The sequence below is a fragment of the Platalea leucorodia genome (genome assembly GCF_965183815.1).
Source record: "Platalea leucorodia genome assembly, chromosome: 5".
Lineage (NCBI taxonomy): Eukaryota > Metazoa > Chordata > Aves > Pelecaniformes > Threskiornithidae > Platalea > Platalea leucorodia.
Genome location: NC_138827.1, coordinates 10800378 through 10820553, shown reverse-complemented (window position 1 = coordinate 10820553; position 20176 = coordinate 10800378). Strand labels below are relative to the sequence as shown.

General features: G+C 37.7%; 1 protein-coding gene across 1 annotated transcript in view; it reads right to left on the bottom strand.

Moving 5' to 3' along the window:
- Nucleotides 1-1190: 1190 nt before the first annotated feature.
- The window catches only part of CYTH3 (cytohesin 3), a 51778-nt gene continuing 32792 nt past the window's right edge, over nt 1191-20176 (bottom strand). The window contains exons 6-13 of the mRNA XM_082312093.1: nt 16848-16928; nt 14673-14785; nt 14071-14219; nt 13161-13272; nt 5834-5910; nt 5681-5752; nt 5395-5549; nt 1191-4714 (exon numbers count right to left, since the gene is read on the bottom strand). Of these exons, the coding sequence (XP_082168219.1) occupies nt 4642-4714; nt 5395-5549; nt 5681-5752; nt 5834-5910; nt 13161-13272; nt 14071-14219; nt 14673-14785; nt 16848-16928 (832 nt within the window). The 3' untranslated portion in view covers nt 1191-4641. The remainder of the gene's footprint in view (nt 4715-5394; nt 5550-5680; nt 5753-5833; nt 5911-13160; nt 13273-14070; nt 14220-14672; nt 14786-16847; nt 16929-20176) is intronic.

The following is a 20176-nucleotide window of genomic DNA, read 5'->3' as shown; positions in this document are numbered from 1 at the left end:
GAGATGTCTAAAGTTTGATCTTTGTTTTTTTAAAGATAAAAAGCACTTGCCCCACTGTAAATATATAGCATGTAAAATTTATATAGTATATAAATACAGCAAAAGTTAAAATGGATTTTTACTTGAGTTTTACTTGAGTTATTTAACATGCAATATGTCATGTGAATTGACAGCTTTCAGAGTGTGTTTGATACTCAAGAAATCAGATCTTCCTTTCAGTGGTAGGTGAGAAGATGCTGTCGGTGTGACCCAGAGAAGATAAGTAACTTGGGACTTCAGCTGCCTAGACAAGAATGCAGAAGGCTTTCTCCTTTGAAGTTAAAAGCTTCTAAAACCAGGCAACAGGTTGGAAGCTCAGCAGTAGCTTTTTATTGTGTGCGACACTAAAAAAAAAAAAAAAGGAGCAAGGTTAATGTTTTACTAAATACTTAAAGTAATATTTTGGTACATGGAGAACACCATAAAGCCAAACCATAAGTGTACCCTGCATAATGTTCCTATGGCAACAGTTTGTGAAGTTACATAAAGTAACATGACAAAGAAACCACATACCTTTCCTGTATCTGGCTTTTTTTTCCTCTTTTGTCCTTTGGCTCCAAGATTTGGTGTCTTGTCTTTTGTCTGATGAATAACTCCAGCATAAATGTAGAAAAGGAGTTTAAATGTTGACTGCTGTACCTCCATGAAGAGCTCCAGAAGCCACAACTGCCTGACCTAGCTGAGCAGTCCGTGGAGGGAGGCCGTTCGTGACAGCTTCAGATTAGAGCTACGGAGCAGCAGACTGGGCAACTGCAGCAGCGTTAGCCATTTCTAATTGGGGGAGGTCTAATTAATCGACTCGAGGAGCAGAGATCCCCGCTTACATTTGACCGAAACTCATGGAAGGGAACCGACAAAAGGGCTCCTCAGATTAGGGTGGCTCTCAAGGGAAAGCAGCGCTTCATGGAGTGACACTCACAGTTGGAGCATACTTTACCGAAACAATCTATTTTGCAGTTGAAGGTTTTTCTCTCTGAAAATTTAAACCTGATGATTTAAATTAGCATGCCTAATGGTAGGGAAAGAGGCCTTTTACTTATAAGAGCAGTTACAATCCCGTGCTGTAAAACTGAACCTTAATTTCTAAAAAAATAAAAAAAATCAGCAATTGCCTCCCAGGTATTCTTGGTAAATGAGGAGCTCTACACTAGTATAGTTTCACACTTTATTTCTGAGAAATTCTCCAGATTTAAGCAACAAGTCTTAATGATAAATGAAAACAATATTGCAGTGGATTTACATAGGACATCACATTTTTAACAATGACTGATATGGAGTATTTGTCATGCACGTCACTTGTGTACACCAAGTAATACTTATATCAACACATCTGTACAGTATTTACATTTTATATTTAAACTCTAGCTAGAAACATTTTCCAAGAAAATATAGAAATGAAACTGGTAAGTCACAAGTCTTTAATCTGTAGCATTTGGTCTACAACAGACCTAGCTTTTCCAGCAAGCGTATCTACGTAGATATGTAATAAATCTTAAAAATATGCATTGGTTTTATATATGAAGCATTATAAATGCTGCTCAGTTTACAAAGGTTCAGTTTTGTACCAGTTTAAAACAGTTCAAAATGTTAAGTGACGTAGAGCTTATTTTGTCAGAACATTGTAAAATTTAAGTCAGTCCAGCTGAGCTTAAGTATTATATACAGTGCTCTCCCTAGATTGCACTGGCAACGTGGCCGGTGTTAGTGGCCACACGGTTTAGAGGCTGAGCGAAGCCACGCGCGTGGCAGAAGCAGCAGTGGCTCCTGCTGGCCCCCGCGGTTGTGGAGGGCAACGTTAAAAGCGAAGAGGTGAAGAACCGTGCAAGTCCCAGTGCGACGGGAAGGGAGAAGTCCGGTGTTCCCAGAGGACTTTTCCTCAGCATGGCCAAACCGTAACAGATACTGCTTTAGGCCACCGAGCAGCTCGTCTTAGTAGCTACCCCTGGACTTGAAGCCCAATAAGAAAGGGAAAGGTTGAGAGATTTTGCTTCACCCTCATGGATAGTACCTGATTTGGCCAAAATTTTCACAAGCCACTTTGTTTTACTGGCCTCGTGGCCAGTGGAAATTTTGGGCCAGTTCCACTCCCTGTTAATACTGTTACAAAGAACATTTGAAATCAAATATTATCACACACAAGAATGCTATTCCATTAGCTTTGGTAAATGAAATAGATATATTGAGCACCACAAATAGCTGTTTAAGATGTCGCATTTTAATGCTACGAAATAATATATTTCCCGCTACGATATCCTCAGTTATGTGTTACGCTAAATAATTATTTCTGCTGGATATAAGAACTTCAAACTAAATACAGCAAATGAACTCTCAAGGCATTTCCTTCATGCTTATAGGCAGACATCCTCACCTGGTTAAATAAATAGATTTTCTTGAAGGTGGTATTTCAGAAGATAAGAATTGATACAAAAGTGCTTCATGGCTTATTAATGCTTCTGTAATCTCACATCTCTCCAGAAATACTTTATTTGCTGCTTCTCACCTTTACACTCCTTAGTACCACTGATTCTGGCTTATCACTATTTGCATTACAAATCTACCCGTCCAAAGCTAAAACTGATGTATGCATTGCTTGAAGTTGCGGAACAGAAGACAAAACAAGCGATGTTAGCAGCTCCATCATCATCCTGCTTTGCAAACACAGGACATACAACTTAATTCGTTTCTGTGAAGAGTTTAAATGTGATCCATTAAGCAAAGATGTCCCCGCACTGATGATACCTATTCAAGGATTCTACCTCAAATAATAAGTACTGGGAGGTGAACATTCATCCAAGTAGACTGCAATTCCACAGGCTCTGGGGAAAATCTAAGGTGGAGAAAAGTTTACTTTGTTCTCTTCCTCTCGGCCTTTTATGCAAACATGCAATAAAGCAAAACATTCACAGGCTGACACCCCATGCAAAACAAGGCAAATTAGTACGACGGGAACAATGAAGCAGGCTCTCCCTTACGGTTACAAGGAGATTTGAAACAGATCAACTTTCCAAGGCTGTGGTTTTGCCAGTGCAGCACATTTCCCCATTGTGCATCCAGGGATGCTGCCGTAACTCCAACAAGCAAAAACTGCTCTGACAAAGTATCTGGCACAGCAGGCACGGCTCAGGTTCAACAAGTTTGTGAAAAACTGAGTGCTAACAGAAGCGGTAGCGTCCAAAAAACCACTTTTTCCCCCACTGTGGAATTAGGGGCTTTACCTTAAGAATGGTATGTGCGCTATCAATAGAAAAGTGGTGTAGTAAAATCGGCCATAGCAGTTTACATGTTTCCGAAAGACTATCAATCAGTAGGACCACAAAAAGATCCTCCACAAATTAACAATAATAAAAAAAAAAAAAAAAAAAAAAAAAAGTCATGCTTGTGGGGGAGTTTAGCTGCACTAGGTAATCAATGTGTAAGATTTTATTTTTTAAGTAAAAATAAGGATGTCTTCATTTTTTCAATTTCAACTGCTGAAGCACAGATCTGAAAAATCGCCTTTGAGAATGCAATAAAAATACTGAACTTTCTGTATGCCCGAAGTTGTTACCGAGCAAAGGAATGAATCCTGCTTGCTTAACTGTCTAGGGCTGTATCTTACAGAAAGATTTCACCTTCCTGTTTTTTCCTTTTAAAAACATTAGATGCATGTGAAATTATTTGGGGGGTGTTTCCACATGCAAAGCCTAAACTCATGTAAGCCCTGCCATCTTACTCCTTTAGTAGTTAACTTAGTGTTAATTCAACTACAACATATCTGAAACATAAGAAGGATGTTACTATATAAAAAGCAGATTAACCTGGTCATTAAATCTTACTGCTTATTGTGAGTGTATGAGCAGACAGGAATGAGTTTTAGCCTACTGGCAAATATCAAACCACATCTGTACTTAGTGTCATGTCTACAGACTCAAACCTTTGCTGTTGGAACCTGCATGTATTTCAGTGTACATCAACTAAACCCTTTGGCACTAGTAAACTACGTAGCTGCCAGTCTACCGCTGAGTTGCATTTCTGAAGAAGAAGAAAAGCTGTTTCCATAAAGGTAGGGGAGCGAATCCTGAATGAAAGCTTCACTCAGCTGTTCATTTACTGCGGAACACACAAGGCTTGACAACTGGTGTTGAGATTGTGGGTTTTCTGCTTACAGAAGAATGAAGTGCTAGATCGTGCTGTACTCCACCTTTGGTGCTGCGTTTTAGTCAGAGATGAAAGTCTTACGATCACTCCTTCTTTTATGGGAAACGTGCTCAAATATAGGTACAGGGCATAGGTATAGGGCATTTCACTATTAGCCTCGAATTCCTTCCCTCCCAACCCAAGTAAACTGGAGTTGTAACTAATATAAGTGAAAACAAGGCTTCCATGTTTTCAGTTGAATTAAGTTTCAATATAATCATCCTCTGGGATTTGAGGCTTACTTCAAATTATATGCCAATAACTATTTACCCTGAAAGGTCTTGCCAAGTTTTTATGTCATAGTAAAGTGTATATATATAAAATTTACAGTTATTGTCTTCATTTAGTTTGTCCAATTTTTCCATTATCACTCAAGTGTATGCTCATTTATAGGTTGATGCAGGTATATGAGTTGCTGATCATGTTCTATTTCTTATTTGCAATTCTTCGTTTCCTTGTTGCCAGCATATCATAAAAGGGATCCCTGCTGATACTTGCTCTAGAAGAGAAAAAAGGAATCATCAGTTTGGTTAACAAATATCTGTTTTTGAAAACTAAAACTATCTTGTTCTCTTCCCTGTGGATGACTCCATGCTCTTAGTAAGATAATAGATAGTTCACTTCTAAGGATCACCAATATTTCTTTAGAAAAAGATGTTATTCAGCTGTGATTTGTTAAGAGTTCATACCTTCATCTTGACCATTATTTATTTCTTTAAGTGTGGGTCTGCTTTATAAACCTTACAAGATAAAGTCAAGCTGTGAAAGTTTAAAGCTGCACTGTGAGCATGCTTAAGATAGATGTCACTAAAGTTTAAAGCTGCACTATGAACATGCTTAAGATAGATGTCACTTCACCCAATTATCAGGTGAAGTAAGAATCTAATAAAATTAGGGTTAAAGACTATTCACACAAGGCTTTACATTTGCTTAAAAAAAAAATAGCTAAAAATAAAATACTAGCTAAAAAAAAAAATACTAGCCCTATTTCCTTAGGACCAGACAGTAACAGGAGACTTCTATCTTGATCCGTCAGCCCCACGTAGCTTGTCATTAATCCTAGAGGACATTGCCACATCAGAATTCTTCAAACAAGTTAGAATACAAATTCTCTTAGTATCTTACTCCAAAAAGAGCTTACACTTCATTTCTGAAAGACATTTAAGACTTTAAACTCACTTGATAGATTTAATCCACTCTTCTTTTTCTTCTGGGGTGGGAGCAGATATTCTATACACTACATGGTTGCCTTCCACCACTCTACCATCAGCTTCTGTCTTACATGCTTTAATTACTTGACCTTTATGACTGGGGTTATAGAGCTCAAAGCAGTTCTGGAAGGTAGAAATGAAGAAATAAATTTAAAAAACAAAACAAAACTGACAAACCTCTTCAGTTAACACTACATCTAAGTCCTATATGGTTTACTTATCTTCATTTAAAAAAAATTATGAAAATATCTTACTGGTTTTCTAGGGTCTTCAACTTCTCTTATACTAAGATTTTCTAATGGAATAATTCCTCTAGGTTCTTTGTCCTGAAATATTAGGAAAATATCAGATTATTAGCCACGTAAATATCTTGATCACAAACGAAGTTCATTGTAATATATACTCACTGTTGTGTATTCAAAGTAATACAGGCAATTATCAGTCAGAATAAACCATCTCCGTTTCCATGTTTTTACTCTTCCCCCTACAATCAAAAGATATGGCTGAATTAAACTTGTGTTGCTGTCAAGGCCTCAACAATGGATAAGAAAGTCATTTAGTTTTGCTTCTTTTTCAAAATATGGCTTAATTACTTAGTCGTAAATGGATCAGGCACAGATGAGCTGAGGTTAAAGGAACACGTTACTGTAACTCTTGTACTAAGATCAGACTCCTGAGACAGCATTAACTATGGTGTTGCTGACCAGCCACAAAACCTGTGTGCTCTGAACCTGTAAATGTCTCCTCTCTCACAGAGAATGAATGCAATGGTTTAGCAGTCAGACCTGCTCCCTCTGTCCATGCCATCACAGTTGTTTACTGCATCAAAAATATTAACACTATACAGCCCTCAGAAATGCAGTCAGTGCTGCTACGGCAAAGGGAGGCCAATCACCAGCAAAACCCACAACTGGGTTCCAGCAACAGGACCAACCCACTCCACAGCCTGCCTTGTACAAGGAAAGGGTCCCGTCAATAAAATGAAGGGCATTTTATCACCTTCCTTTCACTCCACTCGTGAGCATACATGGGATTAAAATCCTATCTCTACTTCCAGATTTAACATCAAGTGCATAAGATGCTGATAAACATTATTAGCAGAATAAATATGATGTGTCATCAACGAGGAGCAAATCCTATGTTAAAATGTACCATTTTTAGTCACTTTTCAACATACAGTATTTTAAAAACAAGTTCTCTTTATAGGTTAATATATTATTGAGTACACCTGACAGAAGAAATAGCAACTGCTCCAAAAATGCCAATTTTTCCTGCATTAACAGGTTAGACAACAGCAACCACGCAGCTCCTCTTCCTTACACCTGCTAAAGTCACACTGTAGGGAACAGTTCCTTTTAGGAACACACACTGTCTCGGCCCTTTCAGCTGGTTTTCTGCCGCCAGCTACTTCAGAACACGTCTAACATTGCACAATTACATTATTTTTAAAACTCATTTCCAGGAAAGACAATTGTAGATAAAGCAGTCATGTGTTACTAATATACAGGCTTAGTTCCACCATAGTTATCTGACTTCAGGATTATGTCACCACCTGTGCATCATCCATTCAGCAGTGATTTAGTCTCATTGACCCAACATCTCAAACTAGTAGATCTTGCTATTGAACACCTGTGCATAAAAGAGTACCATTAATATACATAATATCCCCAATTTAATCCAACTCATATAACTAAATCTAAGACAGGAGCATCATTTTTTAATCTTTTTGTTCTACTTGAGATAGCTGGGTTTTTGTTTAGTACAGAAATCCAAATCATATTAAGTTAAAGAACAATTCTAGGAATATCATGAACTCTCTTGATACCAGCCTACTACGCGTTTGCATTGCAGACTGAGTACGTTGCATGTCGTTATCTTCCTTTTGCTTGGTTTCATGACCTACACGGTAACTCAGTGCTAACACACTGCAACGTTCAATGTACTCAATAAACTTTGTTTCCACTACACGCACACACATCTCAAGAAAAATTTAATCTGCAAGCAGGTGCGGTGAAATAAGAGAAGGCAAAATAGTGCAAGATGCAGAAGCCGTGACAGAATGAATGGTTGAGTGAACTGGAGACAGTGAGGGAAGAACTGGTGGCATTTTAGTACAACCACTGTGACAGATCCTTAAATAAAGCATTGCAGAAACATTCAAACCGGCACGTAAGTCACTAGAAAAATTCCCATCACCTTGACTGAGAGCTGGTTCAAGGTTCATCAGGAAGTATTTGGGCTGGGAATGGCAAGCTTGACTCACTTCCAGATCAATGAATAAGCAGCAGCTGAGTCAAGACGACTGCCAGGGCAGTCCTTGCTATTGCCATAACGTGACATTTTTTCACACAACCCAATGTTCATTGCATGATTTTAAGTCACATTCTGCTCTCTAAGGTTAACAGGCTGACACAATTTAACATTTTTATGGCACAAAAACATCACCACATTTTTCGGGCTAACAGGTAACATCAGCTAGCGTCAAATGTCATGGCTTGCCCAGTTCTAGTAGAAAAACAACTCCACAGGAGAGAGGAGGAAACAAACAGGCAAAGAGATTACCATCGCAGAGGCAGCTTAAATTAAAGAAAGGTGTTTCTCATAAACTGTGATATCATGTCAAAACACAATAAAAAAATAATCATGTAATAACCATATATTTAAAGGAGGCCTGCTTATAACTTAAGGCAGAAACAACGGACTTAAAACACACACCTCCTAGAACAATACGAAGTGCCAAATAGTAAATGACAGTTGAGTTTGCTGAAATTTTTCCTGACAACATCCCCTCTCTTTGGAAAGGCCAGATTCCTCAAGCCTGAAACCTTCTGTAATCAGTTTTGATGAAGCTTTTGTCACAAAACATTTCCCAGCTCCAGGACAGTATTGACGTTGAAGCCAGAAAGAAGATTAAACATCTCCAACGACATCCCTCTTGCTGCTCCCTTCTCCCTAAAACAGCCAGTAGCTCACCGGGTTACAGCATTCATGTGAGCGGCGAAAACAGACCCCAAGTCCCTGCTCCACCAAGCTATGAGTTACTCTTCCAGAAAAAAAAGCAGCAAGGCAGGATTTTTTGGCAGGAACTATTCTCACATATAAGTCTCCGTCTCCCCACCCCATTACCTAGTTGCAGCTGTCAACAGCACAGAAACTCTAATAAAGCTTGAAAAGCAATCTAATCTGTACTCATGAAGTTTGCAGGGGTCACCATATAACATGCATTTAATATGCCTTTACAATGGGCTAAAACCCAAGAAGCTGGCTGATAAGGCTTTGTGGCCCGTAAACGCTGCATGCAAGATTAATGGGTAAGAGCTCGCGATAACAAAACAGTCTTTTCCTTGGCCGAGATTGCTGTAGGCTCACAAAACAACAACAAAGGGTTTTAGTAACATGCTTCATATCCTATTCCAGCTCCCAGCCTTTTAAAGACGGAAACTGGAAGGAATTAAGTTAGCAGAAGAGGATCACGAAAATCGGAGTATGAATCCATAAACATTTACAGACACGGAGAGATATAAGTGATGTACTTCTCAAAGATCTGATTAGCTAAAATGCAAAGACATCTCAAACAACAAAATAAAGAAGCACAGTATCATGTAGGTGGAAAACTAAGGAAACGACAAGAAAAGGCCGCAACAAGGCAAAACGTACAGAAAGAGGAAAAGAAACCCTCTTCACCTGCGTGACCCAACATAGGATTATTTTTTTTTCACCTCTGGGCAAAGTATAAACTAGAGCACAAGGTAAAAGAAAACACCTATACTAAAGGGAAAAACAACTGGCAATGACTTAGGAAACACCAATTTCAAAATTAAAACAGGCCTTAAGACTAAAGGCAACAATGTATCTAAAGTTAGAAAATTCTACCCAAATCTTCAGTACATTTATATAAAGTTTCAGAGGGGAAAGAGAGAGACGCACACATCAAGAACGTTTTTTTCTTCTCTGTTCACTTAGATACCACTAGGCAGAACGGACTCAGAAACTGTACAGTCATACAGATGACTGGATCAAAGTTTGGGTTTCTTTGAAAAAGAAGCTTCCCTTGACCACAACATTAACTGCCTCAACCTGGAAGAGCACCCGTTACCAGGAGAGCCCGGCAGGTCCGGGAGGGTACCGGTTTCCTGAGCAGCCACCGCTGTTCTCTCGCCCCGGCTGAGGGAAGGGGAACGACATCCTCCCAAGCACAGATGCGCTGGAATAAGCGCCGCTGGCGGGACGGGCCCGGATGCGAAGCTTTTGGACAATCTCCAAGCTCTCAGTAACTGCCTGACTGGCAGAAAAAAATTAAGACGATCATGTGTCTGGCTTGAATAATTTCCTCTCCAGTTTGGTAGAATAATGTCACAGTTTCCCTCAAACTAGAAGAAACTACTACGCAAACCAAGCTATTTGCCAAGAGAAGCTGTTTAGGCAAGGAAACGCCTCCCTGTGCAAAACGATTGTAACTCGGGCATTAGGACAGAGAGCAGAGACAACCATTTCAAAATACCTTAAAGTGGATGGCAGAAAATTTCATGGTACCAACACCACTAATCATTATGATGCAGAAAAATCTAAAAGCTTATAATGTCTCAAGCTGCTCTAAGTGAGGATTCATTAGCACTCGGCAGCTTTCCATTTTTCACTTGTAGCGTTCGTTTTCATTACACCATGCTTCAAACAATGTAGAACTGAATGTTAATTTAGGTTTACCAAGATAACGATGTCTATATAAAGGCACCAGCTGAGTCTTGATAGATAAAACCAGAATTGCTGTCCGGCAGCCAGGTTTGGCACTCGGACTTACACAAAGTCACCTCTGAACAATTCAGAGCAGCAAACTCTCCAAAAGCATTTTGCACCCCCCCAGCTTTCTAAAACCCAGTGCCAGGCTAGGGAGCTAGGGTGGTCTTTAGGACAGATGAATTTTACCATGCGTGAAAGTTTCACGATATCCATCTCCTGCCCAGAGGATAATAAATACGGTGAGCTGGAATACTAAAAAGATGGGCCCAAGTAGATAAATGGGAAGAGCTGACTATAAGAAAAACCAAATACAGAATACTGTCTTGATATACGCAGGGTTTGGGAGTTGTCATAGTCTTATTTATAGTTTTATATAAAACTTTCTATTTCAGCTTTTAAGTATCATCACAACTGAGCACTTAAACTCAGGAATAAAGTCTCCTTAGCATTTCAACAATACTGAAACTTTTAATATCAGCATCTTCCAGAACTGAAGGAAACCGTACCCATTTCACAAGAAGTGTTTCCCAATAGAAAGGGACTGTAAAAATGCAAACAATGTGGGTTGAGACAGTACTCTCAAACATACAGTTTAAGCCTCCCAGCAAATAGGAAACTCAAGGTAGAGGAAAGAAAGAAAGAAACAAAAGAAAAGAAAAAGATTGCCAGGTTTATTTCTGGTCACTGCATCTAAACTAGCAAAATGTACGTCTGTACCAGTCAGTGTCTGCTGAAAAAAATCAGTCTTTCACAGAAGCGCAGCTTCATGCATTTACAGGCTGATCCAGCGGAGGCTTCTGGACACGTTTCATTTCTTTATTCAAATAACCCTCATGCAACATAACCCTCATGTTACATGCAACACCCTTCCGTTTCACACACTCTTTTACTATTGGGTTTTCTGTGCACTGTCTCTCATCTACGTCGTACATAATGAAAAGTTGGTTTTATTGACCTTGCACCAGAGCCAGAGATGGGTTGTGCAGAAGTACCTGGCAGCTCTCACTGACTTACAGTCACCTTTTTTCTTCAATTTCTCTGTTGCTCTATTTTTTATTAGATCTCTCATATGTCTGTTATTGATGGTTTCTTCCACAAGGGAAGTTGTCACTGCTCTACACACGCTCGCACTCTTGCTTGCACTCTCAGTATGTGTAAGAGTATACGAGAGCGCACTGGCAGCAGAGAGAGAAATATGCACAGCATGGGCTTACACCCAAGCTCTTCTCCAGAAAGCACATTTTATCTACATCATCTTGAAAGCCTTTCTGTTGAGATAGCTATCACCTCATGCTACAAAATGGAGAAAAGCTGCAAAGTCATCTTTGAAATTGTGCCAGCTGAGCCAACGCACGTCAAAAAGGAAGAGCTTTGCTTTTTTGAGTTAGAAAAACAAAGAGCTCTAAAGCATCTGTAGCACAGAGGTCAAAATAAGACATTGGAGAGCGTGCAAACTAATTACAAATGCTTCGTTTTCACATCTGTTTTCTTCCAGCATTAGCATGACCACTAATTTCCAGGTGCAATCAGTAGAGCGGGCCCATGGCTCTAACCAGGCTCCACTTTCACCATACTCCCCCCATGTGCACCCCCCAGCACACAGCCCTTTTCATCCTTTAGCCACCTTCTTCAAGTGCAAAGTTCCTTCTACTTTAACAAGCAGTTATACATTGAAGTGGCCAACAACTGGCTCTGCTGGAGTGTCTACTGGTGTTTTAGATAAAAGAGGTTTATTTCATTGAAAAACAAATGTTAAAATAAAATGTCAGTCTCTTTTATATAGGAAAAAAATTCCCCAAGCCAAAGTGAAAAAGTGAATCCCATCAACTTTAAAAGAGTCTGTAAACAAGGGCATCTTGCAGTGCCAGAAGACTGCAAATTACCAGAGGTTTCCACAACCTTAAATTTGGTGCTCATTTAAGATTCTGTTAAGTAAGCTAAATATATTATTTACAAAGGAAAATAAGCAGGAAAAAAGAACAGCTTTTATAAATGCATAGTTCAAATGTAATCAATCTTTCAATAATCTAATATAATTGATATACAAGTAACAAAATCACTCTGGAACTTCATTACAAGAGTAAGACACGTTGTTTTCTCTCAGTAGAAATTATTCTTCCCTTGTTACGTTCTTCAATGAATGAGAAAAGTATGCTGAATAGTCATCTTTATTGTTCTGCTTTACACGAAAACACTTTCTTCTTCTGCACAAGACACTCGCATGTGAGCTAGACACTGACGTGCCAGTCTTTCAGAGTACCGCTGATGATACTGTTAGTGACACTGAGTGAAAAAGCAAAATGCTACAATAAACTTGATTTAAAAAAAAAAAAAAAAAAGAAAAGAAAAAAAAAAACAGGAGGAAGGAGGAAGAAAATAAAAGAATGAGCAACTGAAGAAGAGGGGACTGGAAAGCAATCAGATACGTACCTCCTAATGCAGAATAAGCAGAGACAGCCAGTCACAGAACAGAAAGGTGATAGGTCATAGGCCATAAGGAAAACAAGAAGGCACATTTAAACCACTCATTAAAAAATCATAGCCAAAACCAAACCAAGAGAAACTCACAAATAATATGGAAAAATAAAGACATACACAAAAATAACTATTTGAAGAGAAATCCTTTTTTTTGTACACAGAAAACTGAGTTGAAATATCACACAGTTTTCTGAAATGACCTTATGGAGACTTAGTTGTTATTTATCAGTCACAGCATGTAAATACCATATGGTGTTTCCTTTTTGTCGCTGAGTTTTTATTTCTCATATATCAGAAATAAAACTCCAAAGTTTGAAACAAGATTGCTAATTTGGATATGTAATATAAGAAGTAACAACCTTCAGATGTAAAGGAGTTACTTATTTTGGTTCATACATTTTTAAATACAAATACAAAGTTAATCCTATTACCTTCACAAGAAAGCAGATAAGACACGGAAGCAGGAAACATGCTAACAACAAACAAACATACAGCAGCAAAACTGCCCTTATAACTAACCTAATTTCAGCAGCCAACCTTCTCTATCTGGATTAAAAAATGTATGCGTTAGATCATTTCCATCATCCTCTGGAATTTTAAACGGCTCATTCTTAATACTTTCATATAAATTCTAGAAGAATAAAAAAAAGAGGAAAAAGACCTCATTAATAAATGTCTAACAGAAAATGCAACCAGGACATCCTACTGCTTCTCAGACTATTTGTATAAAAAGCATAGGAAATACAGTCCATAAAATTCTGGACCATCCCTTCTCAATCGTTGTTTACTACTTTGATCAAGTTTGATTTTAAGCTACTTCATCTACAAACAAGTGCGTGTTTTTTTTTTTTTTTTTTTTTTACAGATTTTATAAGCATTCCTAGCAAAGACATTTTTTCTTTAACTTCAGCATTCAGTATTTCAAAGGTTTCAGCTTCAGGTCTCATTTTGTCAAATGAATCTGGGTTTTCAGAAAACAGTTCAGACCATCACACCGTCTTAGAGAAATAAGTATTTTTAATCTCAAGGGACAGGAGGAAGCTCCACAAGACAGATGGAAAGAAATGAGAGGCAATAATAAAACAATGATTTTTACTATTTTTTCCAGCTTTCTCTGACTTATCCAGAAATACTACTTTTTTTCATAAGAAGCCAATTCCACAAGAATTTTGCCGTCAGCAAACTACTGAGAGATATACAGAGTGTTTTCTCTGGAATCTCCTCTCCTTAACAAAAGTATAGGAAGAACTAGCTCAAAGCAGCTGTGAATATCAGAAAATGCTTCTTTCAGCTACTCAAATGGTTATGCATGCTAGAAAATGTTGTTCTTACTTTCCCTCAACAAATCTGCCTGAGAACTGTTATACATGCTTCGAAGTTTCCTATTAAAAACACAAAGCAATGCCTTGCCTTACCCAGTCTAACTTACCCGTAGCAATTCTTCTGGAAGGTCTCCACCTTCATTAATTCCACGATTCATAGAAATAAACCTCTCTACTGTTGGTTTATCTCTTACATTGTGGTTGTGCAGACTGGTATTTAACATAATGATCGCAAATGACAGCACATAGCATGTATCTGAAATAAGAATTGAAAAATTATTTATTCCTCTGTGTGTTGTGGCAGAAACCTGTAAAATGAATATATAACTCATCCTGACTGATAAAGAAAAAGAAACAGGTAGTCAAAAAAATCCTGAACACTATACACTAAAGCAAAGTCTCATCTTTCTTTAAACTGTTGAAGTAAGCCTAAGAAAAAAAAAAATATGTAACAATTCAAATTAAAAGCCAGTATGAGAAAAACAGTACAAGAGAATCCAAAAATTTTTTAAACTTTCTGAAATCTCTGCTATCACCCTGCATTTTCTCCGTTCTCAGAAATTTCTCATTTCATGTATTATTTTATCCTGAACCTCCAAACTGGCCATCGTCTCCTTGCATCAGATGTAGAAGAACATATATGATCCAAAATAAATACGTGCATATACACACACACACTTAAGAACTCCTATTGTTTCCTGTGACTAACCTGTAGACTGGAAGACTCCTGGGTTACAAAGGCAATAGCGTGAAGCAAAAGCTTCCATCATACGATCAATTTTTTGAGCCTCTCCTGGGAGTCTGAAGCTCCACAGAAACTGCCTACAGAAGGGAAGAACAGTTGTTAGACTCATTCCAATATTCGTATATTAAGCATATATTACTAATAATCAGAAACAAAACAAAACAAAAAAATCAGCAATGTCTGTATAAAATGTCCTAGAAATATGTTCTCAATCTCTCAACACACAAGTCAGGAGCTGTTATAAAGCAACATGCACAGATGGCTAGCCCAGTAATTCAGCCAGCAACACTGCATGCTATCAGGCAAGATAATATGGCAGTTCATATTCTGAGACTCTCTCTTTTTTCCAGACTAGTAAACAATTTTCTGTATGCATCCCATTTTTGCCACGAGAACGCTATGGGGAAACAATCAGCTCAATCCTCCCTGGGTTTCCTGGCTACTAAAAGCAATAAACACTCAGCTAGACTTTACTTACAATGTAAAAAGACATATTACATAAAATATTTCTGGTAGGGGAGAGAAGCAAGGAATATAAAAAACACTTAACATCTTCACTTAACTCCTCAAACATTTAAAAAATAGTAACAACAGCAAGAAAAAACACTGTGCTTAAGAGAGGTGCTGCCTGTCTAGCGTAAGTTCACCCTACAAGAATCAGACCCAGATCTTAAAAATAAAGACTTGTGATATCACCTCAGTAATTTTGTACTATATGCAGGAGATCTGTGCTCCTGTTTAGCAGCATGAACCGAAATAGAGTTTTTACATTCATAACTTACTATGTCTACATATAGGTACACTGGAATGCATACAGGACAGAAGTCTTCACGAATTTACTTTTGGCACACTGTGGCGCTAAAAAGCTCCAATGAATTTAATCACTTATTCTTTTCTTTCTTAGCAAAAGAATTATCTAAATTAAAACAGGATCTAAACCAGCAAAGTTACATGCTCTGCCATGCAAAACAAGTTCTCGATATTCTCTGTACGCTGGGTGCTAACATAATAACCATTTATTCCTGTCTTCATCAGTTTTCATTTTAGGATATTATATTAAAGTGTTGCAGGCCATCTTTAGTTTGTCAGCTCTATATACTATCTTTTACTCACCTCGTGCAAGGTTCCAACCCAGATCACGAATTTTGTAAGCTACCAAAATACAAACATTTAATAGTAGCAGCTGCTAAGGAAGAATAAAGTCAAACCTAACATTAAATTGGGTAAAAGAGACAGGAATATGAAGCCTCCCAGACAAGCTTCAGCAGCCAGTGAAAAGGCTTCCTTAGCTCAAGCCTCAGGCAACTCAAGTTATCATCACCACATCACTCAACCATAGCAAAGCTGTTCTGACTCCACATCGCAAGGCACTGCACCAGAGACAAAGATCACATGGACATTTCAATTTATCTGGTGTCAGGAGGGAGTCACTTATGGCAACGGAACTGGCAGAACTGTCTAAATCAACGTAATTTGCTAGATCTATTATGGATTTCCACCAAGATGAGAAGGGACTTCACAAGGTCACCGTATGCTGGTATCCCAAGAAATCAAGTAAACTGTTCACTCAGCAAGGGAAAAAAGTATACTCCAGATACTACACTTTCTTTCACATGACAAGTGGGAAACTCCGAGGCAAGTAGAAGGAAATAACTTGATTCAAAGTTTACCTCTTAGCCATTGAACATAATCACTGATTATGGTCAGCAGGATTCCCTCCCTGCCCACCCAGAGGAACAAGTTGAGGTGGAAGGAAAGGAGAAAGAAGACGGCAGCAAAGAAAATTATTTATCTGCTTGGGTTAGGGGGTTGTTTGGTTTTTACCTATCTCTGTGCTAAGATATAAAACAGATCTTCAAATGTCCACATGTGGCAGGCACACCAAAAGAGTTACAGCTATGTTTTAGTTGTTTGTATTTGTCTCAAATAATTAAAAAAGTTTTCACCTTCAAACGCAGCACACAGACAAGCAATTGGAAGGGTTAAAACAGAGCTGTCTCTGCTAACTTGCACAGTAATGCGTATAATCGTGCTGAGCTGTAGATTAGCTTTCTGACGAATAAATCAACACAGTGACTCATATGAACGTGCAATTTGATAAAGGAAGCTCAGGTCAAAAAAGAGAAAGAATTTACTCACCTTAAGGCTTGTACAAGATTGAGATCAGCGAACTCATGGAGTTCAACAAAAGCCTGAAGAACTTTAATATTAAATTCATCTCTACAAAAGACAAAAATGGAAATAGACAATTACAATTCTGAACTTTAAAGGCTTGTTAGTTATCTGTTTGCTTCCAAGAATAAGCAAGGAAGTAAATGATCATACTGATCAAATCAAGTCATCAGAAATAGTATACACATTTATTTGAGAGGTATTTTAATATTTAACACTAGTATTTTGCTCATTTTTGCTGGCATTAAAAAGGTAGGTTAACAAGAGCCAGTACACTTGAACTGATTTTAGCACTGCTTATTTAAATGACCCGAAAATGGCCTGGCCTTCTTTGCTTCACATTTATTATTACTGCACCTGCCCTGATATGGGATGATACCTGATAAATTTAGCCAGTAGGAAGTCTTTTGCAGAAATTGCGTCACGAACTCTTAAAACAACAGTTAATGTATTAAGATTAATTTCTTTAGCCATAAAACACATGAAAAACAAACTATCCCATTTTTTCCTCTAAGAACAGAAAATATTAAAGCAGTTTATTAATTTATGTACAAAGATGAGGAACAGAAATGCTTCAACTGATTGTACCTAAGAAAAAGAACAACTTTTTAAAAGAGCTACTTAGCACGTAGTATATTCTTACTCCATTCTCAAAAATGGTTGCAATGAAAGTTTACTAATATCAGAATAGGCTTTGAACAGGCTTCCTCTCACCTATCTTTTGTATTGCTATGTAAATCATGAGCCAAATTATGCTTTGTTTGATACAAAGGTGTTTAAATGCAAAAGCAACATTTAAACATTAATGAACACAAAACTATTTGGATGCAGACAGAATTTAGTCTACACCATCACTGAGTTCATATGCCAGAAGCATAAAGGTTTATAATCCTCAGGGTGTGCTTTAAATACATCACCAAGACAGAATGTTGCATATCAGCCTCCACCCCAAAATAGAAAGGTGTGCACCCACCAAGAATTATCTGTTGCATTACTGACTAACTGCATAGTCAGACTAACCTGTAACACTCACGAGTAAATACCTTAGAACAAACTATTCATTCATTAGGATGTCCCCATATTGTTTACAGAAAAACTCATCAGCTCTGTCAAGCAAAACAAAGCAATTCTCATCAAATTTAGTAATGCACAATTCAACCGCATGACTGCTTTTCAGTGCAGTGAAATAAAGTGGCATAATAGCATAATAAAAGAGAGTGCTCAATAGAAGTACTTTGTTACTCTAAACCAAATATTGATTTTGCTTATATGTACGTAAAGCTGCAGTTATTCAGAACAAATATTAGCCTTATATTCTAATTTTTGCTCTTCTAGGTTTTAACGTAGACTGGATTAATAGTGGTACTTGTGCTGGCTACAGCTCCAAAGACACAAGCCAAATATCATGAAAGGTCTAGGAAGCCACTTAAAAGATTAAGTGAAGACTTACCCACATATAAAGAAATCTTAAATCTTTTATAGGATGTAATCCATCCCTTATTTATTGTACATTTTTAGGTATTATCTCGTTCCATTTTACCATTCACTTTTTTCAGTTTGTTGAGTGCTGTAACACTATAAAAGTCAATAATTTAAAATCTATCTCTTTATGGCAGAATGTTATACAAATATTTCATTCTGTTGACTATCCTGGTCTCGTCTTCAGCTATATTTAGCTAGAATGCAGAAGTAATTCATGACGGGCCCCTCAGAGGGAGTGGAAAAGTAAAAGAGAATGTCCTCAGCCTCCAAATGCCTTGATAAAAGACAGCGCATAACTCAACAAAAACTCATCTATAATATGCACTGCCATTTGCATAGCACAAATCACTTAATAGCCTGTTTTTGAGGTAGTCACAAAATCAAAACTAGCAGCTTAAGACCACCTCAATTGTCACATTTTATTTTATCCCAGGGTATTTATTTTACCCCAGGACCTAAAGGCCTAATATACTGTTTTCAGAGGAACATGAATAAAAATTATTAGGATTCTAGGAAATCAATGTTGCCGTTCAAAGGAGCACGATGAACCAGTTCCCCATTCCAGACCCGACTACCTTGAAATGTTGACACACACTCCTGAAAATCAGATTGTCATCTCTTCACTGCCACCCCCCCTTTACTAATTCATGTAAGTGAATAAAAAAAACCTGACAGAAATATCATTTGCTTTCCCATTACCGTATTAATACTACACCCTTCACAGAAATGAAGAAACATGCAAGAAACAATTAAAGACGACTGACTGGATACATTGAATAAAAGCTCCTTTTAAAGCAAAAAATAATTTTAAATTTCTTTTTGACTTCAACTGCTCCTTAAAATAGATAGGTTGCTTCTGCCTTGTGGCAAAATAAGAGCAATATGTTAATTTTTTTCACTTCTCCTAAGATTTTATTATCCAGTTGATAGATTTATACAAAATTTCCTATCAAATTCGCTATTCGCTACATTTGTCTGTATTTAAGTCTTGAAAAATTCAGAAGATAACTTGAATTGCATATTTATCTGTATCCATACTCAATATTAAGAAAGGCTGCCCTGTGTTTTCAGATTAGACCACAGTGCTGCCCAGCAGCATCCCTGCCAGGGATACAAAAGAACAAGCAATACATTTTTTTAATTTTAAATGTGAACCCATGAACAGTCACACAAATATTATTGATGACTCCAGTGGGTCTGGACATATTGGTCAGACCTTTCTGCCTGAGTATAGGGGTTCTGGGAATAGGGCTAGAAAAAATGGAAGTATTTCAGAAGACAATACCAAGGTAGAATGCAGCTCTCAAAAACAAACACAGACTGCTTTATACAAACTTTGTTACAGTTTTGCAATTATGGACATTAACATATAAGTGATTTTATAATACTGATTGCCCAAATATTCACGAGAAACAACATATTGCTGTCGTATAAAAATTGTTGAAATGTCTGCGTATACTGTACAGAAATGTAATAGCAAACATCTATTTTCAAAATAGACATATTACAGTGAAAACTTTCATTAAACGTATTAAAGCCAGGAGGAAATTGCTGAGGACAAACTAAGCTGTTGATGCTGTAAACAGATTACGGGTGCCTCAAAAGGGATCTGCCAGAACATATCACTACAGGAGTATATCCTAAATGAGTCAACTTTCAAACCTCCATAACTGGCATCCAAATCGAAACATGTGCAAGCACGTAGATACACGTACTCCAACCCGCTCTTCACTTCCGTCTGTTTCTGCTGCCTTTTTCAAAATCAATTCCTGGGTTGCACAGCAATGGAAGTAATTTGCATTTTTATTGTGTTT